This window comes from Blennius ocellaris (genome assembly GCF_963422515.1).
Source record: "Blennius ocellaris genome assembly, chromosome: 11".
Lineage (NCBI taxonomy): Eukaryota > Metazoa > Chordata > Actinopteri > Blenniiformes > Blenniidae > Blennius > Blennius ocellaris.
Genome location: NC_137660.1, coordinates 13,416,549 through 13,441,047, shown reverse-complemented (window position 1 = coordinate 13,441,047; position 24,499 = coordinate 13,416,549). Strand labels below are relative to the sequence as shown.

General features: G+C 40.8%; 1 protein-coding gene across 1 annotated transcript; it reads right to left on the bottom strand.

Moving 5' to 3' along the window:
• cd82b (CD82 molecule b) lies at positions 1 to 24,499 on the bottom strand. Its single transcript, XM_080504564.1, has 9 exons — positions 24,368 to 24,499; positions 18,921 to 18,993; positions 17,725 to 17,797; positions 11,814 to 11,938; positions 9,897 to 9,971; positions 7,453 to 7,551; positions 5,188 to 5,361; positions 3,569 to 3,652; positions 1 to 1,925 (listed from the first exon to the last, which is right to left on the bottom strand). The coding sequence occupies exons 2-9, from the start codon at positions 18,981 to 18,983 to the stop codon at positions 1,848 to 1,850; spliced, it is 771 nt and encodes a 256-aa protein (XP_080360690.1). The 5' UTR covers positions 18,984 to 18,993; positions 24,368 to 24,499; the 3' UTR covers positions 1 to 1,847.

The window sequence follows — 24,499 nt, the reverse complement described above, 5'->3', positions numbered from 1 at the left end:
TTCTGGTGTGTTCAGGTTTATTAATTCTCAGTAATAAAGAAAAATAAACATTATTGAAACATTGCTTTTCCATTTAACAGATTTAGTTTTTTCCAAAAAGTGTACAAAATACTTTAACAATAAAATAAGCCTTCATTTTCATCGAGTTCATATCAATGTTTGAGTCAAAAAACAGAAGCTGACTGCTGCTGTTTATATGGTCAGTTTCCTCCCTTGTGTGTAACCCACAGATGATGAAGATAATCTGAAGACTTGTGTCAAATGGCACAAGCCACATAAAAGTGCAATCTACTCCCTAAATTAACCTTAATTACAGCTATAATAGTGTGCTTGAAATGAAGTGGAAGGACTGAAATGATGAGATGGCTGACAAATGGGACGAGAAAACTGGAAGAGCAGCCTGAAATAATAAGCCACATATCTCTCAGAGCTCATTGCTGATCTTGTTACTAATTATATAAACAAGGAATAATGACTTCTCAGGAAAGATTTGTGCAGACAGGGAAATGTACAATGTGGTCACAAAGCTGCCGTTTTCGTATTACAGTTAAGAAAGTAATAACAATATAGGCCAATGTGAGGAGCTTAAATAAGGATGTTCAGAGCAGGAAGTCATACCATGTACAAGTCATAAAAACATGGCTTTATGTGATGATGCGAGTCCCTCCAAGGGTTTCAATTTCTCTTACTCAAACCAAAACTGTGCTGACGAGCTGCTGCGGCAGCCATACGCTGCACACCATAACAATAGAGAGGAAATGAAGAACAATAGGACTCCTAAAACAAGAGCATGTGGGTGAATGCTTTCCTACATAAAACACTGACCAAGCACTCAAGTGCTGTAATCCCTTACCAAGTCATATATACAGTTGTTTAAAAAAATGACACAAGAATATAAAAAAAGACATATAATATTAACTCAACGTATCCCACACACACACTTCTTTACTTCATGCAAAACGGATCATTTTGAAGAACTACTGGTTACCAGTCATACACACCCGGGAGGAAGACGTAGATTTAGAGACACTAACAGATGACGGATAGCAGGAGGGAGGAGGAGGAGGAGAAGGCAGTGACAGTGGGTGTCGGTGGAGACTAATATCAGGCCTAGCGGGTACAAGGAGCTGATGACAAGAAGCCAAAACCTCCACCGCAGCAGCCCTGCCCTGGGCCTTTCCTCCATCCTCTGCACCAAAAAATACCAGCTGCAGGATCCCAGAGTGGCATTAATCCTTCAGAGGGTTTACCAACAACACACGCACGCACACACACACACACACACACACACACACACACACACACACACACACACACACACACACACACACACACCCTCCCGTGTCCCTCTCATCTCAATGACTCAATATATCACTAAAGTGCTCTCTCTCGCTACCGTTACATTAAGCGCTTGATTTGCGGTCAGCCAAGAACAAAAAAAAAACATAAAATGAAAAAAACAACACATTTGCATGATATCAAACCACAAAACTCATTAGCTTCAGAGAATTCCTCTTGAAACACACAAATAAGACAAAAAAAGATGACTTGTCAACTTGTGTTCAACAAGTGTGTCAAGGTTGAAAGCTGAAAGGTGTTACTGCTATGTGTGTGTGTTGGGGGGGGGGGGGGCAGCTGTGAACACACAGGAAGCTTAAATGGTGAAGACAGCTGTCTTTGTGTGTGTGTGTGTGTGTGTGTGTGTGTGTGTGTGTGTGTGTGTGTGTGTGTGTGTGTGTGTGTGTGTGTGTGTGTGTGTGTGTGTGTGTGTGTGTGTGTGTGTAGTGAGGAGAGAGAGAGCGAGAGAGAGTCCGTCCATCTGTGTGTGATGTGGAGCTGGTTTCTTCTTAGTACTTGGGTACTTTGGTATAATCCTCCTGAACAACACTCTTGCACAGACACATGGAGAGGATCATCCCGAGGAGCTGCAGAGAAATTAAGTCATCACTGTGAAAAACTGACCGGCTCAGCGTTCATTTCAATAAGCAGGTGTTGAAGCTAGAAAATGTTCATGTTTGAAATTACCACAAGGTACTTTTTATGAGGAATTGTTACCATTTTTTTCCATAGCTTTCTTATCAGGTTTTAGTATATGACAGATTCAACACATGTCTATCATATTTGCATTCACAATTGTATCTGGAGGACATGAAGCCCGGTCAATCAGAATTCAAACACCAGAGAGTAACAGAGATATACAACAGAGGAGTACAAATACTTTGTCGTAGGGGTGGAGATTCTGTGTATATGTACATATTTCTTTTACATGTTCCTTATTCTGACTACTATTTACCATTTCATATTTCATACACAACTCAGTGATCAACACTGCCTCGCCATAGTAGAAATTTCACCCGAAAGGTGAGTAGTGCATACATCTTTAACCTTGAAACATATTTCAGGTTCCTGATTAAGTTTAATCAATATGTTTGCAATGGAAAAGAACAACTTTTTAATGAAGATTTAAAACAAAAGAGCTTCGAGCATTTAGAGAATGAGCTCTTTATGAATCAATCAGAGAAACGATTCACAAAGCGCGACATGTGTACCACCGGCGGTACCCGAGTTCCCTCTAGTGGTACAGCAGCCAAAGTCATATTTGAAAAATATATAATTTCTTTTGAAACAAGTATTATCAAGCATGATGGTGTAGTGGTGAGGCATTTTCCGCATAATGACAAAAGGGAAATAGGAATTCAAATTTAGACGTGGGCTGTCAGTGGACTTTGCATGTTGTCCCTTCGAGCATGAGTTTCCTTCCACAGTCCAAAAAACATGCATCCAAGATTAATTGGTGCGCATGTGTGACTCTTGTCTGTCTGTCTGTCTCTGTCTGTCTGTCTGTCTCTCTTTCCACCTCTGTTTGCTCAGGAGTGGACTGTTCCTGTATTCTGCATTTGCCTCAGTTAGCTCGGATTGACCTGCATAGATGTATATTTATATGACACTTAAAATAAGTAATACCTTTGCTTTGAGGAGAAACAGCTAAAATATGGCTCACTGTATTTATAGGAGATAAAGCAGTGCAGCGAAAGTGACCAATGACTACTCCTCATAATAGGAGTAAGTAGGTCTTCTCTGTGAACTGCCCGGAGCTGCAGTTATTTTATGGTCATGTTGGTTACAGTGGTGGTACTCCGGAGACATTTTCAACATTTTCTCAGCTTGGACACGCTTGCTGAAAACAATGGAGAAAATGTCTTTCAAATGACCGCACGACTTTCACAATTCGAGAACTTCCACCAGGATCAGTAAATATTTCAGTTTTTATTCATCATTTTACTACGGCTGTCTGTCCTTCTGCTTTAGAGTAGAACGTGAGAGCTTTGTCATGGAGGGTCGTGATAGAGGAAGATTCACTCAGAGGAAGATTACAGCCTACTCAAAATACTTTTGTGCTGAATTGTTGGCAAACTTTCCTCCAATGTGATGATCTGACCTTACGTTCTGAACAGCATCTTGTTGTTGCGTTTCACAGCTTGTGCTCCCAAGAAATGCGGAGTCGTCATGATGTGTGCAATTGTCGAAACTCACAACAGGTCGAGATCGATCATACAAAATACTGTACCTCTATGACTGCAACACCGACACAGATTCCCAGAATAACACCACAGTTGTCCAACAGCCACTTCTCCACACTGGTTATACAGCCCTGCAGGAGAGAACAAGAGAGGAGGGACAAAGGAAGAATGAGGTTAAGACACACATGGAAAGAAAGGAGGGGCGGTTGCAGGCTGACATGCCGAGAGATGAATGGCTACGTGATCCCAGCCGGACACGGACAGAGCCTTTTCAAAACACCACTGTTGGCTTTGGACCCAGCGAGAGTGGGGAAAGAATAACATGGCTTATCTGAGCTGAGCAAAATGTTGGGAGAGAGTGTACAGTTTCTGAAACACGCAGACCAAACAGCAGAACAACAGAGCTTTCCTGGCGCTCAAACAAATCACGCAGCACAACTTGCCTCAGCCGTCACTAATGGCCGAGCTGATTGAGTTCAAGCGCAGTGCCACACTGAGCAGGCAGCCAGAGTTACACAATGCAAGTTGAACCAAGTTCAGCACTGATTAAAAGGTGTCGGTCAGAGCAACGCAGGTGCATGGGAACGATAACTCAACACGGTCTGAACGTCAAGATGAAATGTTACTTCTTACGTAACGAACAATGCGAGTGGTTGGCATTTATTATGGAAAACAATGCAAATTGTGTTTCACAGTGGGGGAATGCAAGGGAAGGGAGCTTTACTTAATTATAGCTGTGAGATATTTGTACACAACTTCTTGTCACATTATTTTACTATATCTATAAAGTATCCCAGAGCAAATATTTAAAAAAACAAAAACAACAACCAAAAATTCTCAAAGGATCAATAAATAAAATGTAATTACTGACATGTGACGTAAAACCTTCCTCGTGTTTGTAAAGCACAGAGCCCATGACTACAACAACATTCAGAATAAAAAAAACAAAAACATGTTGAATGAGTGAGTTCTTTTGTCTCTTTTACCCCAATGACTTTAACTTTCCATACTTGGAAGTGTTTCCATGGTTACTGTAGGAAGGGACTTGCTGGCTGAGGGAGTCTTGCTCAAGCTGTGCTCAGTAAGATGACATCCTCTGACCTCTGAAGAAGATGTTATGAGGAGGGTGAGGGAGCACTTTGAGTCAGTCCTGACCCCGAGTGCCATGGCTCCCTCACAGGAAGCCAGGCTGGAGGCCTCTGGGGAGGCCACATATATTTCCCCCTTGATGGCAAGACCCCGGGGTAGATGAGATATGCTCATCCATGTAAGTGCTGAACGCTCTGGATATTGTGGGGCGAGTTAGGTTGACGTGCCTCTGCAGTATTGAGTATTGATCTGACAGACCAAAAAATTATACAAATCAATGACATGCTCATGAATCTTTTCTGTTTTTGGACAAAAGTCCTTTCGGTTACCATAATGACTATATGTATCTGTTTTCATGTACAGGTAGCTACAGATTCTTCTCATAAAGGAGGTATGAGGAGTATGCCATGTCAAATCCCATTATAACTAAATGTCTCCATTAGTACTGTAAATAATGTCGCAGTGATAATTGTTATTTGAGCTTTGATAGTTGGGAATTTGATAAGACAAGGATGTAAATTTACAGTATCAAACCCATCTAGAAACCACACTGCAGATTGAGCCCCGTGACACATACCGTTTCATAGACAGGTGCTTCTGAAGACAGGTGCTCACAAAGGCCGTATTCCCTTTTCTCTGTGCCAGGCAGGGAGTCGTTGCGACAGGAGCACGAGTAGAGGGTCTGGGAACTGTTCTTGATCAAAACGTTCTCGGACCAGTTGCCTGGGCCAGTCCATCCACAGCATTTCATCTGGTGACGCGAGGCAAAGAGAAAGAAAGGATGTGGCTCAAAACGTCGGGAGACAAAGAGAAGAGCCTCGGATGAAAGAGCACAAAGGCGAAGACCCCATAAAAGAAAAGACAGTAATTGATGGAATGAAAAGATGAAGGCAAGAGCTCACAAATCCATTGGCTTTAGAGAAGGAATATTTTTATTGTAGTGTCTGAGAGCAATGTCTTCTGGGCTGCTGTTTTCCTGGAGGATCAGGGGGAGAAGGGAGTCTTGGCAAGAATTGATAGAAGCAGATAGGGGTGGAATGGGCTGATTAGTTTAATGAGTCAGTTCATCAGGAGTCTAGTATGTTCAATCTTTCCATTCTCTTTCATGTCTGATCATGTGGCTTCTGTATTGTGTTTCCCCTGCAATACTATGGAAGAGAAGGAAGGCTTTTTTGTGCACGATTAATCAAAGAAATGTGAAATACCCAGCAACAAAATGTTTCTCTTCAAGTAATGTCTATTAATCAGGAATATCCACATATGTAGAGGTTGGACAATTTCAACGCAATTCGTTTCCTCTCCATCTTCTGTGGATCTTTCAAAGTAAGTAAATAAGACAAGAAATTATCTTCAGTACTCAGAATACGTGAAGTTAGACTCAATTAAGGGTTTAGGTCGTGACAAAAAAATATTCAAATGAGTTTAAGTAACAGGAAGTCCACTTTTAATTTAACGTAAGTGAATCTTAGAAACTAACTGAAAAAGCACAACATGTTTGGTAACACACTCAGGCCTCCTTTTCTAAAAATAACAGCACTCAACATCCTGTGAGTCACTTCAGATAATAGCTCTGATTATATAAGTTTCAGCATACGTTCTTATGAAATCATCAGCAGGCTATGCAAAGGGTTGCTTTCCAAAATGAAGATGCATTAAAGCTATTGAAGACCCACAATGGATACCGAGTGCTACAAACCATTAATTCATATTTATCAGTGTTTACCAAACTACAAGTCAGGAATAGAATGACATTTTCAGAATTTTGGGAATTAAAACAAAATTAAGAGTGTGCAGTAACTGTACTGTATACCTGTATTCATTCTAGCCTGAAAATGGCAACCAAATGAAGATACAAAACAGATTTAATAAAAATATCTTTCCCCCAAATTGTTGGAAATAAGACGAGCGAAGTCTCATTTTGTTATATTGGAATAACAATGTACTGGGTATAAAACTATTGGATGTTTCTTTTTTTCTCTTTATTTTTAGTAGCCACAGATTTACTTTGTGATTAGTTAAAACTGTTTAGTGAAGTCTACTTTGTAATGAATGTAATAAATGTTCAAACGTTCTAAATTAAACTGTTGTTGTGTTCATTACCGAAGAACCCAGCAGTACTAAATGTACTCATGCTATGAGGCTATCTCAGGGAGTCATAACATTTTTTGTATTGAGTCTGTAATAAGTTTGGAAACTGATATAGGTTTAATGAAATCTGACCTAACAACTGAAAGCATTTCCTTTAGATTCCTAAAGAGACATAAAATATTTCAACATTCAGTAGTTACCTCAGTAAGAATCATAACATAAGGTCGTCAAAGGGACAAAATGATTGTTTTCAATCTAGTCTGGATTTGAGTCTGAGTGGCAAAACATTGGCCTTCAGGAGTTAAATCACTGTCAGATGGGGGCTAATGGTTTTAAACATGGCTTGCATAATGTCACTATTGTTAGCTGTGAGCATTGCCACACTGTGATTTCAAATAGATTAAACCAATTGTACACTCAACATTAACTATTCCAGAGAGAGAACAGCACGTTTCAACTAATGCAAATGAACATTAACATGTGGTTGTATTTGTTGTATTTTACAAAACAAGCTCTTCTTGTCAGATTTCTCACAGTTCATCAATTTTGAGTGTATCGTGAAAGAACAAGGAGCAACATTAATAGGTGATGACAGACTGGACACTTCCACCTTCTCAGCCTTAATTGTCTCCTGCTACTGTCTGGAAAACCACTTGGGTTTGGATTAAAAAAAACCTTCACGGTATAGAGTGGACTGTTTCTTTGTTTTTTTTTTAAACCATGGATAAGTAAACAGAATGATTTATTTACTGACCGTCCTCTGAATGTAGTCCCAGGTGTGCTCTGTGGTCCTGTTCTGGCCGGTGTAGTTAATGATCATCCCCTTTATGATGTTGGACATCTCATGTTTCAACTGGAAAATAGATGAAAACACATTTTTATCAGTACAGAATTTAAAACAAAACAAAAAAAAAAAGCCAAAACAATGGAACTGTACTGTTGCACATATACATTTTTGTTTCATGAAGGAGAGACACTCAACAATGGTAAACCAGTTTATCTCATTTAAGTTCATACATTCAACAGAATTTGAAATTTGAACCTCTAAAAATGTCAACATCGTGCCAATTGTCATGAGGTACACTGAAAAAATAAAGTAGTTGGAACAACTCAACTCAATTGTTTCAATTGGTTACATCTAAATGAATTAAGTTCTTCAAACTTAATTAAGTTAAGTTTATGAATTAGATTATTATTATTATTTTCTTTTTCAGTGTATCCTGGCACAAAACTCTATAAATGCATCATGGATCTTTCAAAGACAAGTGATGCTGCCATGAACTTAGTAAAATTCTTCTTTGGCACGCATATACTTTACGAGCCTGTGAGTCATATGTTTGGCACCCCTGGTGTACATCTTGGACAAGCCATCACAGGGCAAAGAAAAAGAGACACACATAATCACCCACACCCAAAGTATCATCTACGTCCAAATTTGAATCACTAAAAAATCCAAATGGCTGGAGAAAACATCACAGGAGGAACATGCAAACTTCCCACAGAAAGGCTCAGTGAACAGCGGGTTTAAACAAGGAAAATTCCAAGTGTGAAGCAAGTGCTCGCAACTCAAACCACCCACACATAAGTTAACAGAATTACTCACTACATTGTTTATTTCCCTAATTTACTTCCTGCAACTCAACTTCACAACTCAGGACATCACCACATGTGACGCTGCTCTGTGAAGTTCCACGCTGCATGAAAATATCCCACATCTACAACTTAGCAAGAGAATGACTGTGTTTATGTGTGTAAGACCACAGAGCAACGGCAGCTCTGTAGCTTCTGTGCTCTTTAGGAGGTCAGAGCGAGCCTCACCCTTTTCTGGGAAAGGGTACCACCCTGCGCTGTGGTGAGTTTAAAACACAGGGAGTGTGTCTGAGGATACAGGCACACATGTGCCGCCACTAACATATATGTACACATAAAGACACACTTATAGACATGCTGGAGGGCGAACAGCTCCAACTGGCTCCACCTATCATGATTCCTGCAGGGGTGAAGTTTATCAAGGGAATGGCTTTTCATGTCCTGGGAGGGAATGTCCATGTTCAGAGTATGAAACCGGTTTGAGACGTGCGCAGACTGGACACGCCCTCAAAACAAACACAAGCTCTATTATTTAAGGCTGGCTCTCTAATTTGTTCTAAAAAGGATTTTTTTTTTTTTTTTACTGTAACTTCTTGATGTTTTTCCCTGTGTGCTCTCTGCTGACCTCATTTTGGTTTTAGTAGGTGGCTTCTCATTAGCCTTCATTAGTCAAAACGTATTGCTGAGTCCATTCTCTTGAGAGATTGTCAGATTAGACACTGCTTTGCAAGAATAATGTCTACAACATTTAAGTTAGAAAGCCTCTATCTGCACTTTGGCAATATTTACTCACTTATTACTTATTAACTTGTCCTTATCTTGAGTATTAGCTAACAAAGGGTAATTTGTGTTTTTTATTTATTTTTTCCCCAATCACATATTTAATACAATTATATCTATTTTAGTAGCTTTTCAGGAGCCTGATAATTGTGTTATCAACTTTAAAAATGCCGTGCTAACAAACAACTAAAACCAGTCGCCAGCTGTGTTTGTGGGATGATTACTGTCTTCGTCTGGTGGGCAAACCTATTTAATTTGTCAGCACATGACAGCAGCTTCAGCAACACTCATTCAGAAGGAATTCATGTGCCCTCCCTCCCACCAACACAAAAAAAACAAAAAACATCCAGCGGGGGAAGCGAGACAACAATGGAAACATTTAATAAAAGCGGCCGTGAGCTGCTTCCCGTGTAACTGTCACATTTCTCCCTCAGTCCACCTGTTCGCCTCACTTTCTTTCAGCATCCAAAGTCACGTCAGTCACAAACCGACATCCTGTCACTTTCCAGTCACTGAACAACAAAACTGCCTTTCATGACAGGATGCAGGGGGCTTCTTGACAGGTGGGGAAGACCTACAAGCTGCCAATTACAGCTGTGGAGTAGAGACAACCAGGACACTGTGAGCCCCATCGACACATGTGAGTGGAAGGGCATGTCAGTGAGAATGAATAAGAAGCAGTAGTCAAAGTGTGGAAGAAGGCCAAATTAGACCAGAAAGCAAATGCTCAAAACAGAATAGTTAAAAAAAAAAAGGTCAGATCACAAATAAGTGAAAACAAGAAATAAGAGAGAAAGCAGATATTGACGATCACAGTCGGTGTCTTACCCGATCTCTCTGGAAGTAAATGAGAACGCCAGCAGTGACCTGAGCGATGAGGATGAGCAGCAGGCAGGTGAAGTACTGTGGTGGGGGGGACAAAGGGAAATGTCACAGTCCAACATTTACAATAAATGCTTTTTGAACACCTGCGACACAAAGCGCTGTAACACCAGGGGGGAAATCATCTCCTGCAATTAGTGTTTTCACAACAGCCAGGCGTAAAGCCGTAATGACTGTGACTTTCATTTTCACTCTCATGTCATGAGAGAGCAGTAATGCTAAATCCAATATGAGCACATCCTAACAGAACATGACCCCCCCTTAGAGAGACATTAACACAGACGAGCCAAAAAACAAAGGCCAGCTGTATTATAAAGGTTCCCACCCACCCTGGACACTTGTTCTCCCTGTTTCTCTCTGGAAGAAGAGAAGAATAAAAAAAAAAAATCAAAAATGCTCTAACAATAACAATAAATTACACTCTGATTTAGCTGTTAATAAGGTCTTTCACATACATCATATGCGCTTTAAGATTTAGCAGAATTAGCACCATGCAACTTCTTCTAACTCACATGCTGCTTCAGCTCTGTCACAAACTTTGGAAATGTTGGAAAATCCGCCCGCCATCATTCTTCTACACCTTCAACCAGCAATGAAATGACCAGATGGCGACATAAAACTAAACATGCGCTTTGCAGAATTGATGGTACACTTATAGTAACAACCCAAAACAGACTTAACTGCCCAATCTGTTGCCCCCTCTCAGCTTGGATTGGTTTAGTAGAAAGTAACAGCTGCTTGGCCGTTCTACCCTGGCTCAAAAAATCCGTTCATTCTCATCTCTCACGTCAGAGCTATTTTTGATAGAAATGCTCTAAAAACCCACAAACCTACTGACGCCACTCAGCAACCCTGTCACGTAGGTCTAAAAATAAATAAATAAATAAATTATTAATAATAATAATAATAATAATAATAATAATAATAATAATAATAATAATAATAATAATAATATATATACACCCACATCCCCCCCCCCCCCCCCACACACACACACACACACAGAGGAACAATTTTAATTGTGTGCATGTGTGTGAAAGAGATATGGGGGCTCCTGATGCCAGCTGGTCACTGTGGGGAAGTAGGTCAGGGCTGTTCTTCAGTTAACCCCGAGCAGGTTTAACATTGCAGAGGTCGTGCCCCCCTCCCCACTCTTGTTGTACCCCCTACATTTCACTGGCTTTATCTCTGTCACCCCCTCCCCTCAGTAAATCCACACATACTGTGAGCTCCCGTCCCCACACATTAGCAGAGACGCTGAAGGGCTTTACTGTCAGCAGGAATCCGTCACGTGTTCTTAGCCATGCTTTAGAGCGCCAGCAGGTGCATTAAGGTGAATGTTTCAGGCAAAAAAAAAAGAAAAAAAAAAGGTTTTGCTATGAGTATAAACACGTTGAATGCAGAACTTGTCGGCACAACAATATACAAATTGAGTAGAGTAGAAATCTTGGCAAGTATACTACGTATATTCCCTCAGGGTTCTGTTGTTGTTTTGCAAAAATTGCATTATAACCACTTGCCTAACATTTCCTTCCATGGGTACCCTATTGAGAAATACTGGCAACTGCAGACCAGGATAACCTTGCAAGAACTGCAGTCTGAAACAGCCTATCCAGATGCTAAATATATTCTCTGTTATTCACTTTACAGTCAAAATCTCTCTCATCCAACACAACTATGTGTATTACGTAGTCATGTTTGAACCATAATCAGAATAGCATTTTTGTTAAAATATTTGTATTACACACAGTGTTGTTTATGTGTATGTTCAGTGCTTAAACTGAAAAGACACTTTGAGTTTTATGAAAAGAGCTCCATTAATAAAATGCATTTTCATGTTGAAAGGCAGAATGAATCGCTCACCAGACCCAGCAGGCAGCGGACTTCATAGATTGCTCCGATGCAGCCGAAGAAGCCCATGGCCATCGACAGGGATCCCACTCCGATGAGTATGTATGAAGCCACCTTCACGGTGTCTGATGATTCCTCTGGAGAAAACATGAACACAAAGAGTTTAGCGTACACAGAACCACTGAAAACTACACGCAAACTATACATCTGCTGCGGCAGCTCTACATTATCTGTCAGTATTTTGTCAATTGTTTTAATTGACAGTTAAGCTTTTGTTAGTGAGCTCTTATTTCTGCAAAGCACAACTCCACTGGCAATGTAACATTTGTTAGTCTTTAACCACAATGTGCTCCTGCCAACAAATGAAATAGTTAGGCATTATTCAGTTGAAAAACTATTTTTTTATACACAGATGGGTACAATCAACTTGAAATGCTTCACAGAGCACTGAAATGTCCCCCTTTTCCCCACATGGATGATTATTTTGAAACAGAAGCCCTCCAGCAAACATTAGGCAAAGAAAGAATATGTGCAGCAAGATGAATTGATTCTCCTCTTTTTCTTTCACATAATGTGAGAGCGATTCAGGGTGAGATAGAGGCGGGGACTGAAAATGAAAACTGGAGGTTGGAGAGGAGATAAACTGGAGCCATTTTGTGGCAGTTTGTTATCTGGGCTGGAGGAGCTCCAGAGACAGAGTCTGGTCTGCAGATGAAGCCAGATTCTGAGCTTTGTGAAATGGTTCCAACTTTCATGGATTCCTGAGCCAACCAGACCAGGCAGAGCAATCAAACTCCTTCCCATCGATTTGATAAAGAGGCTAAAAGACGCAGCAGCTCCACCATTGCTGCTCTGCTATGCATGAACACATTGTTGCTTTTTGGAGATTGCTCAAAAAAGTTTTTTTTTTAATATGAAGCTACTTTTAGTTCTGATATCACCTATGATGTTGAGGTAAAGTAGATAAGGCATACTGAGCATTCCTTTTTTTTTTTTTTTTTTTTTTTTCTAATGCTTTCACACTGCATTCAGGTCACTGCAGAGTTCAACTGCAGCTGCTCTGAGACCAGCTCTCCAGGGCAGCTGCTTCAATGCAGACCAGAGTTTAGTTCTGCTGGTTCTGCAGCAGCTCAGCCGGACTGCACTCACACCAAAAACTCCACTAAATCAACCCAAATATTATATTGCTGGTGTGAAAGCACATTTTAGACACGAACATTGCAAGCTTCCAGCAGAATATATGGGTGAAGATTCACCTGGTGTTCGCCTCCATGTCACAAACGTAATGCTGCATTTACATAAAATTCATAAAATTTACATCTCTCTCTCTCTAGACCAGTGTTTTTCAACCACTGTGCAGCGGCACACTGGTGTTCCACGAGATATAGTCAGGTGTGCCGTGGGAAATTATCCAATTTAAAAATTTTTTCTAAAAAAACATTTGGCCTCACAGCCGTTGTCGGCTGTGAGAGCAGTGTGTCGCAGAGTAATCATATATAAATACTCTTCGCCAATAGATGGCAGCACAGTACTTTGAGACAAGACGTTAAGGTGTGCCGGTGAAATCGAAACTGACAGACGTCAGGCTTGTTAATCACCACCACCTGCGGCTGCTACCATCTTGTATCAAAGTACTGTGTCAGTGACAGTGATGGAGAAGTTTTTGAAAAGGGAGGATTCGAACTCCGAACTAGACATGTTCGTGTTTGTCTGTCTTCTATTCCTGGCAGGATCTCAGCTCTGTGTTCATCCAAACAGGCCCAGGTTTCACACTGAGTGAGTAAAAATTAAAAAAAAAGACATTGGGAAATACTTTTTTTCTGTATTTATTTGATTCCTACTGATAAAACTTTGATGAGAATGACTTTATATTGTTAATATAGGCTACAGAGTTTCAAATGTTAACATTTTCGGGTGGTGGTGTGCCTCGAGATTTTTCCAAAGAAAAAAATGTGCCTTGGCTCAAAAAAGGTTGAAAAACACTGCGCTAGACCAGCAAATGTTCTGTCATCAGACATCAAGAACCACAGAGTTCAAACAGGAAGTGCAGAAGCTGCTGGATGAAGACTCCAACTGGAACCAGGCTGACCTGCTGAATGCTCATTTCACACACTTTCGGGAAACTGAATTGGGAAGGGTTTGAGACATTCGCAAGGGCCACAATGCTATTTTGTTAGAAAGGGAATGTTTTGCAAAACTTTATAACATGTTTGAAATTGAAGTGACAATGTTTATGAGGCCCTGCAAATCATATGTGCTCATTCCAAATGTCTTACCGAGTTGTAGCCTTAATGCACCCTTAGCAATAATGTACATAAGGGTTCATGCAAAGATGTTGTGTACTTCAACAACTTTGTGTGTGTACTCACCTTAACTTTGCCCAAAGCTAGCACCAAGTCGTCACGAAATGGATGCACATCGCTGACTCTACACGAGTTACCACAGCAGAGCACAGCACTTGTGGCGGTTTGAGAATAATTGTAAGCTAAAAGTACTTGAGTCAACATATGCAGAGTATTTATGTGGCTACAGGGTAACATTTAAAGGGAGGCGGACAAGCATACTGTAGGTTCTATATCCAGCACTCTGCTGAAGCATGTTATTTCAGTTTCTCTGACATGCACACACGCACAGACGTACACACGTTTCTGCAAATCCAACAGATGTCCAAGGTTTCTTGAACACACTAATTACTTGGAGGATTTGGGGGGCCTGCATGAAGTACTTTAAGTAGAGGTCTCAAACTGGTCACAGTTGGGACAGAGTGCACTGATCGGCAGTGAACATGCTGAGTGCTGCCAAACCAAAGCATGCAAAGGACTAAAGTTAGGACGACAGCAGATCGATATCTGGCATGGACGCAGAGCAGAGAAAGCCACCATGCAAATGTTTCCTGGCCTGACGCTGGAGGTAACTCTCGGTCATGTCTGAGTGAATACACACACGCAGTGTTACAATCCTGCCTCTCAGAAGAATGTATTCAATGTCATTCTAATACATCTGGTACAGTACAGCAGAGCATAATCGATAAACTGACTGCTTTTTGCGTCGATGACAGAGCAGTTACAGACATTACGAAATGTGGTTGCTTAATAGAAAGTAGTTTCAGGAAGTTCTTCAACAAAACAAAAGTGCTTCCTCTTTGCAGGTGCATGAAACTTGTCGCACACCAGATACCACACCTGACATGTTTCCTGCTGTGTAGCGAGGTTCTGTGTTTTTCTGCGGTAATGCTAAAACATGTAATTCTCCTGCAGTCAGCATGTGTTTGCCTTGGTGCTGTGCTGCTCCCTCATGTACTATGGCAAGTTTCCATGTAGGTCCTTGCTAGATATTCAAAAATAGGACCTTTAGCGGTTTCCATGGAACTTTCCATTTAAAGAGGAAAGAATTATGGTCCCCTTGGAGAAAGCTGCTGACGGAGGAGGGAGCGCTGTTTAGTATTGCAGGTCCTGGTTCTGTAAACACATCCGGAGCCACAGGTTCAGCTTGCATTCAGATGGTGAGAAGTCACAGTTGACATTATGTCCAGGTTTGAAATGCAAACATGAGTAGATAAACTTTGAGCTGAACACTGGATTTGACTTTAAACGGTCCAAAGTAAATCCATTTACAAGCTCTCCTCTCAGTGAGACTTTGTAAAGGTTTCTGAATTAATAAGCGGCACATTTCCAAACTGTGCTTTGGCGCACTCTGTGGCCCACATACCTCATTTCCAAGCCTGTCTCTTGTTTAAACATGGGGGAAGCTGTGTTTTTGCTAGCAACAGCAAGATAAACTCTTGTCATCAATTGACTGCAGTAAACTATTACCATCACTGTTTTGATAAAGAGAGGGACACACTGAAGGAAGATGCTCTTTTAACTGAACAATAAAAGAGCCTGAGAGCAACAACCTTCTCAAATGTTCCCTGCCTGAAGTCATGAGGGCAGCTGCAGAGGCCTCTACGAATATAACTCATAAAGAATGGAAAATGAAAACACAGAAATCCTGTTTATGGTCGAGCAATGGTAGAACTTCTGAGGGGAACACACAGAATCAATAAATAGAGCTTTTGTTCCTCTACAAAGTGGTAAGAGATTTCCAGTGAGGTTACAAATCGAGGGAGCTCAGGTTGACCCGTCCTAGGTAGGGCCAAAACAAATACACATAAGACAGAAGGTCATCAATCCCCCCCATAGAAGGAATATCTTTAGTTCATCGATGAATCATTCTATTCCTGGAGGAACAGCTGGATAATCACAATAGGCCTGGGGCAGGCAGGGATGATAGATAGTGGACTGGCTTTTTTTTTTCTGGAGGCCTGACTACAGATAAGCAAATTCAGCAGAATAACAACCTTGGAATGATGCTTCCCCCTGTTCGAGACCTACAGGACTGAAACAGGAAGACACCACTCAATGTGACCGGTATTGGACACAAGGTCAGTCATAGTCGCCATCAAAACTCTGACCTTGTCACAGGTCATCAATCAAATAACCTTGAATGTACTGAAAATGTCTTCAACTCTGTATGACCTTCACAAACTAAGGGCGAGCAAAGAGCAGCCCGAGAGGCAACTACCAATATTGTTTTGTTCAATCTATAAGTCATATTGTCATTAAAATGTTATAGAGATTAAAAAAGTAATGTACAATATGACCAACGCACAAAAGATAATTCCAGATTAGGTAATAGCTAATGCATAGCAGACTACAAGTGAAGGCCAAAGTATATTTTGTGTCAGTTATCAGTTCATCAGACACACAAAAGCCTCAGACAAACATTCACACTTACAATCAATTTCTACTCAACTTCAAACACGTTTTGATGCTGTGCGAGGAAAATCACTATGAAGCCCATGGTTGCACAGCGAGAACATGCAAACTCTACACAAAAAAAAAAAACTGTCAAACTGGGAATGTTACTGCAGTGAGATGAGAGAGATAACTACGACTTCACCATGCAGCCAATATATTTGACAGACTGTCAAATTTGGAACTAAAAACCAAAATATGCAGAGAGGTCCCATCAGAGCTGAACTCGTTAACACATTCGTCACGAGACTGTGCTTTATCATATGCATGAGCCTCCTGGAATGTAGTATCAGTTGAGAGAGCCTCTATATATGGTTTCCAACATGTAGCCTGCTAAGTTGCCAGATAATAAATTGAAGTATTTTCTTTCTCTAAACTGAGAGAAAACAAAACTGCAGCTCCTGGACGTTCTCCATGAGGGACGAATACAATGAAAGCATTTATGAAGAGATTTATGGTGACTAAGAATTTCCATCCAGAAGAAAAAGATTCGACCTGTGTTTCATTAAGCTCTTTCCAGTGTCAGAGTAGATAACCCAGCTTTTAATACATTGTTGTTTTCACAAACCCAATAACTAAGCCTCTAACAGGGTGTTGTTTTCAAGGCTTGGAGTTTCTCCGACGGCGTCGATCTGTGACAACACATGTGAAGGGGGGGGTGTTTCTATCTGTGCCATCTGTGGAGCAAGTTCAAAGTCCAACACTACGGAAGTCGTGTGGGAAATCTAACTGCCATTTTCCAACAAAAGATGAAACAACTTGACGCGTCTTGTTAGTCAGGGGCATGTCACCTTCCCTGACTAACGTTCTCTCTGAAGATGTGCCTGCCAGCATGTGTCTGCATGGCTCAAGGGCAGATTTGATGCAGCTGAGGATGTCATCCGGTTACCTTTGACTCATATTTCTGAATAAGTGTGAACCTCCCTTGGATGGGAATGACTTCATGAGAATGATCCAGAAAAATCCAACTGTTGTCGGAATGTGATGTATCTTCCAATCTCTGCTTGAGAGTCCAAGTGTGCTCATAGCAACCAGGTCACAAATGCCTGCTGTTTTCTTAAGAGTTTCTTACCACTGACAGATGTGTAAGTAAAACAGTGGGTGAGCATGACTGTTGCAGCACTTACGGAGAACAGCAATGAAGCTTTGGTCATCAAAAAGGACCCACAGTCCAAAGCCCATGATCAATGCTCCAAAGATCTGTGGAGAGAAGAAGAAAGTAATCAGTCTGAAACACAGAATATGTGCTGGTATGTCTTAAAACTGATTTTTTTTTTTTCTTCTAAATGCCAGTCACATTTGGGATCAATCAGAATTCCGCTCAGTTTTTCTGTCTGCTTGTCTCTTTCTCCCACAGTTAAACTTAGATCGAAAGAGGATGTGAGGAGAGGATCAAGACAATAACTTGTGGTGGTTCTTCCATCTCATGTTAAAAACACACTGAACAGTTTTAATGAAAGCATTGTTCAAATCAAGAGTGAAAAGATTATCAGCCTTTAAAGTGGAATACTATGCAAAACTGGGCTACGGGAGCTCCAGAAATGATCCATTTGACCTTATCTACCCTCATAAATGAGGTTATGCAGTTCAAAATGGTTGTGCAATGAAGCAGTCCTTGTTTAGAAGTTGCGGGGTACTGAAATGGGGGCAAAACCCTTAGATGAGCGGTTCTGTGGAGTCATCAGCTTTCTTCTTGTCGCGTTGCCCCTCCCCTGCCCAACAACAATAATTAGAGCCTTGGTTAAGAGCTGTTCATTTAGGGAAACCGTGGAGCTCCCAGCAGCCATCATTAGCCCACCACTTCCTGGCTTCCCGAGCCCCCCCCGAATCTAATCTATCCGCATGGACAAACATGGACTCACACACGCTTTCGATTAGACACCAGTCGAGTGTTCACATCAAAAGGTCTGCTTCAGGTTTACAGCCGCAGACTCATTGAAAAGGTCTGGACATCCTTGCAGAGTCAGGTTTAGGAGTCTGGGGGGGCTTCATCCACCCATTGGACTTTATGTAATGACCAGTGGAAGAAAAGAGGAAGCAAACACACACCATCTGCTGCTATTTAGGTGACTGCCCTGTAAAGTCTCATGCTCCAGGCAGACTCATGGCAGCAGTTCTGTGTGCACCTTCACTAATCTTTGGTGATATATGAATAAAGAATAAAGCTGAAAAGGCAACAAGTGGCTTTCAATGCGTCATGAGTGTCTGAAGCAGTGCATTGGGTAAGGAGAGCTGCTAACACGTTGGAAGTCATGCATTGTGAAATAGTGCAGGTATTGCAGGATGGTGGTAAAACAGTGATGAAGAAATGTGATTTACTTACAAAGAAGAGGAGGTTGAAGAGGAACAGAAAGTACTTGGTGACTGTGATGCATCCTTTCCCCATTGTTGTCTTTCTGAAAGGCAGAGGAGAATTTATTAGCTTAATAAACACCAGAGGGTAATGTTGCAGTGTGGCGGGGGCGTGAGATAAAAAACGGAGACTGAAAAGACACAACAGCAACAAAACATACTTAGCCTTGAGTCAGCCTTGTCAAACTAGTGAAAGACCCAAAGAGCAGGGAAACATTAAAATCTGCACAGATGGATTCATGATTAATCACAGCTTTAATCTTAAAAGCAACAACATCCGACTAATTCTCTCATCTTAATAAATATCCCAACCTTCAGTATTCTCCACTTTTATGTGAAACTATCATTGGTTTTATAGCTATATTGTCTGTTTTTGCCCGTAAGCTTGTCAACATAACGGCACAACAGGAACACAATTCAGATCTTATCTCAGGTCCCACAAACAAAGAAACACAACACGATAATGTGAAAAATCCTGCAGTCAAGCCATTTTGAACATGTCAGAATGATGTTCGTTACAGTCTTACAACTAGATTAACCATCAGACATGATACTGACTCCTTCGTATGACTCCTTCATATGACTTCATTCACTCTCTGTGAATAACATTTTCCTCTGACACCTGTAGGCTGGCCAGCCCCGCAACTCATACAGCACACACTGGGAAACTCTTGGCAGAATGAGTCAGCCTCAAAAGTAAAAATAAAAAAATAAATCACTACCGCCAGACACTGGGAGCCCTGAAAATGTACCCAGCCATTGTGGTTATTTGAGGAGTCTGAAAATACCCAGGGAAGACAACTCCCCATGTATCAGATGACATGCTGCTCTCTTCTGTCGCTTCTTTTTAAATGAAAACAGCAGGTTTGTCCTGAGACTGCACCTTCAATGATGTGTGCCTTTGAAATATGAGAACATCACTTTTGGAAGCTAAAAGCAGCACCTGATGTTAACTGTGTGTTAAATCTATATATAGCAGTTCACTGTTTGAAATATGCCACTTTACACTATTTTTAGGTCATTATTATCTCGTGAATATTTGGTAACATGAGATTTGGGGAGAAAAAGACATCCCTTTCAACAGGGCTGAAATAGTATTACTCATTATATTTTGCAAATTACTTTTGAGGTATTTTCCTAAAAAAAAAAAAAAAATCAAAATAACGCAACTTAAGCTTGGTGACGTCATTCAGTTTCACCAGACTACTTGACTTTTGTCTTCCTCTTCACTTGGTTTGTTGTGTGTTTGTGGGTAAAGTGAAGCAATGACGCTCGCTGTCCCATCTTTAAAACACAAGAACAGGAAATGACTTACAGCCCGATTTAAATGTGGAACAGGGTATTTAAAAAGAATAACAACCCTGGGAAAAAAAACGTTGTCATGCTGGGACAGATTCAGAGGCTGAAACGTTAGCGGAGCACAACACATCGGTTAAGATGCATTTTGCTGTGAAATCCCCAGTTCAGCTTCTAGCCAGGTCAGACTTTCACAGCATATCATTCCCCGCTTTCTCCCCTCCCATTTCTTGTCTATCTCCACTGTGAATAATAAAAAATAAATAAATAAATAAAAGGCGAAAAAAACAGTGTTGTGCTTTTCAGTAGTGCAAATATCTTCTCTATGACACGAGTGGTATACAAAATTACACAGAATTATAAGGAGGTAAAACTAATAAAACATCATTGCTTGGGTTGAGCAAGTTCTGGGATTTTAGGGGCTGGGGACCAACACAGGAGCACAAATAACTCAACACAGAGTGCAAACATGCATAATCCATTTCCCTGCTTGTGGTTCAATATGTTTGGCTCAGTTTGAGCTTTACGTGGAGCACACTGTCTGGAGAGTGACTCCATGAATAGACAGATGACATTAATGCTATTATTATGAACCGTCTTTGAAATATATTTATAACCCACATACAAGTAACATTCACTGTTTACAAAGCAGAATACAATGTGAAACCCGAATCAGGCAGCAGATACTCCTGCAAAGTAGATAATCCTTAAAGGAGATTGGTGGTCTTTATGTCTAGTTGTTGAAAAGCTGAGCAGATTAAAATAGGGCTTAGTTATGACAACCTTTGTTTGCTGACTGAGCTCCAAACAGATGAAAACAGTTCATAGACAATACTTAAATGCGAACTAGCAATTTACCAGGCCAGTGTAGTTGTTCACTCACTGATAGGGAACATGACGAGGAAGAATGAGACTGTTGTGAGTCGGGTTAGTTTTACCTTCCTGGTGATGTGTCCTTGCAATAGTGAGCAGGTTGCATACATCTGTATCTATAAATGCAGACCAAAACATGTTGGTCTCCCTGGATTCAAGTAACAAATCTATTCCCAAGAAAAATGAAGACTGGAAAGTCAGACGGAAAATCAAATGGAGCCAAGAAGCAATGCCAACAGTGTCATTATAACCTTGTATAACAACTGGGATATATACTACTGCTAAAAGAAAGACAAATACAGTAGACGGTGTTTATCTGAAATGAAACAGCTGTAAGAGAAGAGACGAGGCCGACATTGGTTAAAACAAACATGTGCACAACAGAAACGAATCACTACAAGTGAGTCACCTGGACTTTCCAAACTCCATGACCTCACACAGACATTTATTTTTCTCTTTCCAGTGCTCATTTCTCTCTTTGTGCTTTGGCACAAGGTGTGATCACCAGAATATGGTCGTTGGGGGTGCAGTGAAATACCAAACCAAAAACTGCTCAGCTTAAATCAGTCTTTGTTTCTAGTAGGAGCAGCCTGCTCAGTCGCACAGCGTACTGAGATGATTACTAAGACAGCGTTGGTGGCAGATGGCAGCAACTGTGTCTGTAATGGACCCAGCATGGATCAACTACAGCCCCGTTGGACACAAAAAGTCAAGCTATGTGCCAGCTTCCGTCTCACCATCCCTCTTCAACATATTCATATATGACCCACTTACACGTCTGTGAGGCCATTGACGTTGGAATGGACCTGCCGCCACTGACCTGCTACTATTAAAGCTCTTAATGCCACTCCAGAATCCTGCATTAACATCTGCAACAATGTTTATCCCTCTGCACGGACAGGATGCAGCTTGTTGGCTCGACTGGGGCAGTTTGGTGACAGGAAACAGCTTCACCATACATCCATTTCCACAAGCAGCTTATGGTCTGATAACAAAATGTGGCTTTGAGTAATATTACAGGTGCAAATGGGGACAATGTTTATAAACAGGTGATTGTTCACATTTACAAAGATGTTTATTGATCTATGTCATGTGCTATCTGTAGAATGGAGCCAAGAGTTCTGCAGCCTTTCCAACTGATAAACAGCAAAGCATTTTGTGGGATGATGGGGATTTCCCATTAAGCATCTATCAGGCTGTTCAGCTCTGAGTGATATTGGTGAAATCCCTCACCCTGGTTGTCTACCAGCAACTTCCCAGCATTCAGTGGAAGTGATAATTTGGCCTCATTTCCATCATTTCATTGATGTGTAAAATAATGCTTAAAGTGACCAGATGCAAACAGCTGTAAAAAACCACCAAGCTACTGGTGCCATGTTCAATAACAGTAAAATCTTTCATTGTGGTGTCTATTCAATAGAGCTTTTTAAAAATGAAGCATATAATTTTCCATTTTTTTGTCATGGACAAAGGTTCTCTATTGAACTGTATTATTTTCTTCTTCAACTTTATTACTATGTTTTCATTGATGTATTGGTTTGGGTATTTTTTGTAAGAAAACTAAACATTTTTTATTGGAAATAATTGAAATAATAATTATACAAATACAACATAATCTGAAGCACGTTTAATACAATTCTTAATCAACCGAGCTAAACTAATTCAGAGCACAGTGGAGGACAGCAGACAGCAAAATAAGTAACAAACATTTTACATTCTCAAATCTGATCACCTCGTGCCACTGAAAAGCTGACAGCTGCAAGGAGACTATAGTAACTGGATGTTATCAAGACTGTGTGGTTGACTCATTACTTCCTCTCAGTTTGCCTCATTGAACCTGACAAATGATGTTGTCATAGCGACATAAAACCATGCTGATATCTAAACTTTCTTAAAAGTGAAAATCTTTCATTCCACTCCGTTCTCCAGCACAGTAATATGAGGTGCCAATACACACCACGAAAGTAATGTGCCCTTACAGCGATAGCTGCTATCATAACGCTAAATTTGGCGATAAATGGAGCACTACAGAACTCAGCAAAGTGGCTGCATCATCGCCATCTTATAATCATATTATTTGGGATGCTACACACGAGCCGGTTCATTAAGTGGCCACTAAAAGTACCCTATCTCTTAGAAATACTTCTGGTGGTTTTCCATTTGTCCATCCATCTTCTATATCTAAATAATGCAGGTCAGGACTGGACAGGTTGCCAGTGTCTGCAATAGACTGACAATCAAACAAGAACATTCAGGCCTATATGCAGTGTTCCTGGCAGTGAGGACCAACCACCATCTATTCTATAAAGGAAAAAGTTGTAAATGTAATATGAGTGTAATACTGTGTGTGTGGGTTTCTGGGGTTTAACTGAGTGAAAACAGAAGAAATCAATATTGTTAATGTGAAAACATCATTTGTTTAATTTATTCTTTATTGTCTGTGGTAACGTAATATTTCTGATACTGTGACGCTCTTTTCAGTGCAATGACCTGACAGAGAAATTAAAGTATTCATCACAGTGGGTTTAGAAAAAGAAGCTGACACTGGCTGAGATTTTACACTTTAAGCATTTGAAACACTTCTTTACAGGTTATCCTTCAGTCCATGACAGACGGATGCGTTGAGGATTCGGGTATTTATAGAATTGAGTCAGTTCGGGGAGAGAGAGAGAGAGAGAGGGGGGGGGGGGGGGGGGGGGGGGAAGCCAAATGGGGACAAATGTGTTGCGTGCGCTAAATGTTTACATTTATGAGCCCCCGAAAAAGTAATTTTCAAAAATCATCAAAGTTGAGAGAACAGTATAGCATTTTTATGGATAGTATTAGTTCATCAGATCATCAAGTGAACAAAGCTCAACTCAGACTGTGGATACATACAGCACATGTCAAGGGCTTTAAAAAAAAGCGCAAACAGAAAATACATAAAGCACGTTGATAAACAAGTCTGTTTCTCTTTTGACTAACACCTAAACTCGGATACGAAAGTTAAAACAAAACTTGCTTTTAAAAGAAGCACGTGACCGTTGAAACCGACAATAGCTCATTAAAGTGTGCAGTAATGAGCCGATGTGAGGTGAAGAGTGTAGTAATGAGTTTCTACGTGCAGAAAATAAATGAAATACAATAAAGTCGCGCCAAACTTTTCCCAAAGGCAGAGCAGACGGTGACTCACTCACAAAGGCGTGTTGTCTTATTCACTGGAAGCATTAAACCGTGATCGTTACCGACTGAAACGTGGTGAAAACTTACTGTGAGTTGGTCTTCAGAGGCGCTGCTCAACACTTCGCTTCACTCCGGCTCGACACCGCGACTGAAAGAGGCTGAGAAACACAATGTGTGTCCGTGTCTGTGTGCGTGGTGTGTGCGTGGTGTGTGTGTGCG